Raw genomic sequence first — 5,835 nt, 5'->3', positions numbered from 1 at the left:
TTGTATTTACTTAAATGTACATGTATTTAAACCCCATAGGAAGTTATTGCTAATGTTTTCAATATTCATTTAGATTTACTCATACGTTTATTTTTTTTCTGTTGCTCTTCAGTCTTTCCTGCATTACTGTTTGGGATCATTTTCCTTTTGCCTATAGAACCCCCTTTGGTATTTATTTTAGTTGGATCTGCTGGTGACAAATTCTCTCAGTTTTAATTGGTTTGAAAATATCTTTATTTTACTTCCATCCTTGAAGGTTATTTTCAGTATGTGTAGAATTCTAACTTAGACATCACCTCCTTTCATTGCCTTTTTGCTTCTGTCATGTCTGTTGAGAGGTCAGCTCTCATATAGTTGCTTTTATCCTAAACTGCTTGCCTCATACAGCACAAATGGGGGGAAATAGGTACAGTGTTTTTGGATCACTTCTCAATACCTCCTTTCTTTGGGAGGACTATTTTGGACCTTCAACTCCTAGCTGTTTTGACATCCCCAAATACTAATTTTTGTCTTCCACCCTCAGGAAGCATCCTAACCACTCTGATGGCTTCTCTGCCTTTTATTTTTTATTTTTATCTTTATTTTTATTTTTTTCGAGAGAGCAAATATGCGTGAGCTGGGGGCGGGGGCAGAGGGAGAGTGAGAATCTTAAGCAGACTCCATGCCCCGCACGGAGCCCAGTGCAGGGCTGGATCTCTCAACCCTGAGATCATGACCTGAGCCCAGATCAAGAGTCGGATGCCTAGCCGGGTGAACCACCCAGGCGCCCCGGCTTCTCTCCCTCTTAGCAGCTACCCCCTGCTCTGCCTCTGAGCTTCTCACCCCATGGTGCTTAAGGGTCATCAGTGTCCCGAGGGAAAAAGTGATCTGCACAGTGTCAGGCCCATCTCACTGAACTTCCGCTTCTTTCCAGGATTTTTGTACTGCAAATCCTGGAGGCACCCCAGGGCTTTCAGATACAATTTGTGTGTGTTTGTGCCCCATACGGCTTTTCTAGTTACATGCGGTGGGAACGCTGGTCTGCCACAATGACTCCATCACAGCTGCACTTGGAAGTTCCATAATTTGTTTCTTCTTCTGAATGCTTTCTCTGACATACTCTGCATTTTATTTATGCTTTTGGCCCCTTGCGGTTTCTGTTTTCTGCATGTAGCCTCCTAGGGCTGCTGGTCCTGGAACACAAAGTGTGTTTTCAGTGTAATTAATTGGTGGCTCCCATGGTTGTGCATCATGTTGGTCCCACAGTTCACTGTGCAAGGCCCAGCATGATCTGGGCCGGCTTACTCTCTCAGTTGCCACTTCCTATCCTCTCACCATTAGGAAACATGGTCACCACCCAGAATGGGCAGGAGAGAAGGATCTTCTTCAGGGAAAGGCCTTTCTTAACGCCTCAGCCAGGTGGTCTTAGCGAACTCTCGTTAATGCAGCTGTCTTCACAAATGTAATTTTCCACTGATTTGTGGAATTGGCTGAATAGTTTATCTTCTCCCCTCCAGGATGTGGTGTGGGCCATGAAGACAGTGACCTTGTCAGTCTCATTTACACAATATCACCAGTGTCCATCACTGTGCCCAATACACGTTTATGGAATTAATTTCAAGCTTGTAATGATAGGAGATGAAAATGAGGTGGGGAGAACTAACATTCATTACAGTTTTGCTATTTATCATCTTATTTAGATTTTTTAAAAGATTTTATTTCTTAGAGAGAGAGCACAAGCAGGGGGAGTGGCAGGCAGAGGGAGAAGCAGGCTCCCCACTGAGCAAGGAACCTGATGCAGGATTCGATCCCAGGACCCTGGGATCATGACCTGAGCTGAAGGCAGACGCTTAACCGACTGAGCCACCCAGGCGTCCCTCATCTTATTTAGTTTTGACCTTACCTCCTGGAGGCAGGCAGTGTTGCTATTTCATAGAGTAAACCATGGCACAGAGAAATACTGTTAATTCTTCTAAAGTCACACCTTCACTAAGTGCCCAATCTAGAATTCAATCCCAGGCCTCACTGGTTCAAAAGGAACCCCAGCTCTGGATTGTTAAATACTTTTCAGCCTTCCATGCTTTTTGTATTTCTTTACTGGCTTTTCAGTCTTTATCTGATACTCCTAGAATGCTAGGTTATGTCAAGGGCTTTTCCTGCGAATATAGGAAAAACTAAAGAAGAGAAGCTGACAATTTCTTTCTGTTACTTCAAAAACAGAATGGCATGCCTTTTATACTTCCATGGAAAGATTATGTGGATCAGTCTAGATTGGCCTGTAAACTTATTTCCCTCAAATGGTCTAGTTGAAGGGGAAACATTAATTTAACTTCAGTTACAAAGAGGTACCTAGAGTCATAGCAATAACTATTATTTATTGAGCGCCTACTGTGTGCCATTCACTAAAATAGGCACAATCCATACCTTCTCTTCAGTCATCAGAATGCCCCTGGAAAGTATTTATTATTATTTTCATTATACAAATTTGGAAACTGAGACTCAGGGAAGTAAAGAAACTTGCCTTAGGAAGTTTTAGATCCAGAATTTGAACTCCTTTATGGACTTCTATAAAGACTGATTATCATTACATACACTGATCAAGGCATCAAGCCTGGAACACAGAAGGAGCTTAATAAATGTTGTTTGCTTTTTCCAGATTGGTGATGCTATGGTGAGCTTCCTAGGAAAAGGTCACAGAGTATTGTAATGGAGCTTCTTTGTGTCTCCACAGTATCTCCAAATTGACCCCTTGGAAAGCCCCAAAGGTTCTGAGTCATGACAGCTTCCAAGTGTCAGGTAAGGATCATATTAAGTCTCAACTGCAGGCTGTACTCTGCTATTTGCTCCAGATATTTTCTGTTGCAAATGTTATTGATCTGACAGTTTATTTCCCGAGACGCATTAGTTCAAACTGATGTGATATGAAAGTCTCATCCTAAGGAAATTGGCCTTGTGAATGGCTATCCCCTGGGAAAAGCATGCTGCACTTATGACTTTACTAATATGATGAAGAAGCTGCAAATACAATTAGTGGGCCTGGTTGGTGATTTTCCAGTAATGATGTTTGGGGGTTATTATTGGTTTAGCTGTAATTGAGCTTAAGATGATCTGAAAATCTCTAAACTGTGTGAAAGTCATTCACAGCTTTGGCTCAGTGTAATGTTCGTGAATGAGAGTGGGTATGGGGATACTGATGACACTTGGATGTGCTGAGCCTGGGGAATGTGTCCCTGGACAGCTGTGGCTTGTCTCTCAAATTCTGTTTCCTTTTATCCTGTCACTGGTAAGATGATGACTTTTCATAATCTTCTGCCTGCTCCCAAATCTCATCCCCATCCTTATCATTTGGAACTCACTACATGGTGTCTAGCTCTCTTATTTCTCATGCAAGTATAATTTGCCTGGTGCATGTTACAATCATCTTAGGATAGTTAACACTACCTACCATGGTAGACGGGACCTGAAATCTCAATGGTTGAGCATCACAAAAGTGTATTTCTTGGTCCTGCAGGTTGGCAAAGGCTCTCTTCCATCTGATGACTCAGGAATCTAGGTTCCTTCCATTTGTCCTCTCAACATAAGTTTGCTGGGAGGCCATTCTCCCTGGATTTCTTGGGTTTTCATATGGTCTTAGTTTAGGGATGATTGAATAGCAAAGTGAAGATAGAGAACCTCTCTCTCCCTGGAGATATTCCAGGATGATGACGTTCTGTTCTCTTCCTGGAGGATATTGGCTCACATTCGGAGGCAGTAAACCTGGAGGTGACCCCATGTCCCACAGACATGTACTTCCTTTCCAGGGTAAGGAGTCCTCTTTCTCCAGAGGGGAGAACAGGAAGGTTACCAGCAGCTTGGTAGAAACTCAGAGTCTCCCAAGTCCAGGGTTCTTCTCCAGTGGTGCGATAATCCACATAGAGCAAGGTCGTTCTGTGCTCATTCCATGCTGTTTATCCAGTGTCGTAAATACACATTCTTCTCTTTTCCCATCCAAACCCCTTTCACAAGGGGCTGTAATGGGTGCCAAGCAGAGCAGTTCCACCTTGCAACAGAGAATTATAATGCAGTTGATGTGTAAAGAAATGGCCAGTTACTGGTCTGCCAGTGGTGAGGGACACACTTGAAAGTTTCTTTTTTGAGTTATTAGACATTGTTAAAGTTAATACTTGGCTGCTATATGATTATCAATGTAACTCTTCAACAGTGAGTGCAAATATAATACTATGGCAAATCCATTATTTAAAGGATGTCTATATTGAGCCATAAAATGCAAAAGATTCCTTAGTAAGCCCATTCAAGTCCACAGATATTTTTTGAGTGTTCATTTCATGCTGGGCACTAGAGCTACATTGCATCTGAACAAAACAATATTGCTGCCTTTGAGAAGTCTGTGGTTTAGTGAAGAACTCCTTGTCTTCACTATTGTGCAGAGTCAAACTGTCTTACATTAGGTTAGGTTAAAGGAATACACATCTGTTATTAAACCTACCCTGATTCCTGCATTATATGGTTATGGCTACCCGCCTGATTTGTTCTGTAAATATTCCTTCCACTTCCCAGCTCTGTTCCTTGATCCTCTCCCTTTCTGTTCCCTGGGATCTACAAGCTCCTTAATAATTAAGTAGGGGCTATCCCTGTCAAGACTTCTTTGGTTGCAAGTGACAGAAACTCCAAACTGGCTCAAGCCACCAAAGGGGATTTTACTGGATTCTATGAGTACTGTCAAAGGGAGCTTCAGGCCCAGCAGGATCCAGGGGCTCAGATGATGATTTCAGGACTCAGTCTTTCTCTTTACATTTCTCTTTTATATTTTCTTCTATATTGATCTTTCCCACATGGTGACGACAACAGCTCCATTCCACATTATCTTTACAGCACACATCTTGCAGATGAAGACATTTCCTGTACTTAAGTTTAAAACAATGTTTAGGATTGAATCAGTCACTCTGACTAGGGGGAGGGGACTGTTTTGGCCAGATCTAGGTCAGGTTGTTATGGGCCAAATTGTGACTCCCCCAAATTCATATGTGGAAATCCTAACCCCGAGGACCTCATAATGTGAGTGTATTTGGAGATAGGGTCTTTATAGAGGTCATTAAGGTTAAATGAGGTCATATGGGTGGGATGATTGGAGTCCTCATAAGAAGAGGAGATTAGGACACAGACACACACAGAGGGAAGACCATGTGAGGACCCAGGGAGAGGAATGATATCTGCAAGTCAGGGAGAAATGGCCTCAGGAGAAATGAGCCCTTCCAGTGACTCAACCTCAGACTTCTAGCCTCCAGAACTGTGAGAAAATTTCTGTTGTTTAAGCCACCCAGTCTATGTAGCCTTAGCAAAATAATACACAGGTTCAGCCTTGGAATCAGGGTGGATTATTCAGTACCCCTTGAACCACCCTAGAGAGGAGGAGTGGTTACTCAAAGGACACCCAAGGAACTGTTACTACAGGAAAGAATAACGGACGCTTGGTAGGAAAAAGAAGAGACAGATTATCTAGTACTGGGTCAGATTCATCATAATTTTTGGACGTTTGTGATGCCTTAGAAGCACCTTATCAAAACGCTTAACACAACAACCCCACGAGGTGGGTACTATTATTTTCCTCATTTTACAGATGAGAAAACTGAGGCCCACACGGGTTAAGTGATTTACCCAAAAGCACGCAATCAGCAAGTCGCAGAATCAAGATTGATAGCCACACCGGTTCCGTTGCAGAACCTCAGTTTTTATCACTGTGCCCTTTGGAGAGCCAGTGACAGCTAGATTCTCCTGCTTTTCTAGTCCAAGATTGAAAAGCTCTGACTTGAGGCAGGGGAAGGAAGTATGTTTATAAGTTAATTAAGGAAAATTCAG

The 5,835-nt window shown here is 42.6% G+C and overlaps 1 protein-coding gene across 1 annotated transcript in view; it reads left to right on the top strand.

Annotated features, from left to right (window-relative positions):
* Positions 1–5,444, top strand: part of SUDS3 (SIN3A corepressor complex component SDS3) — a 130,315-nt gene extending 124,871 nt beyond the window's left edge. Inside the window, exon 13 of the mRNA XM_081802094.1 lies at positions 2,711–5,444. Coding sequence (XP_081658220.1) covers positions 2,711–2,894 — 184 coding nt within the window. The 3' untranslated portion in view covers positions 2,895–5,444. The remainder of the gene's footprint in view (positions 1–2,710) is intronic.
* Positions 5,445–5,835: the final 391 nt, after the last annotated feature.

The sequence above is a fragment of the Leptonychotes weddellii genome, chromosome 13 (assembly GCF_054177405.1).
Source record: "Leptonychotes weddellii isolate Sample4059 chromosome 13, ASM5417740v2, whole genome shotgun sequence".
Classification (NCBI taxonomy): domain Eukaryota; kingdom Metazoa; phylum Chordata; class Mammalia; order Carnivora; family Phocidae; genus Leptonychotes; species Leptonychotes weddellii.
The sequence above is the reverse complement of the archived record's forward strand: the minus strand, read 5'-3'. Positions and strand labels throughout refer to the sequence as shown.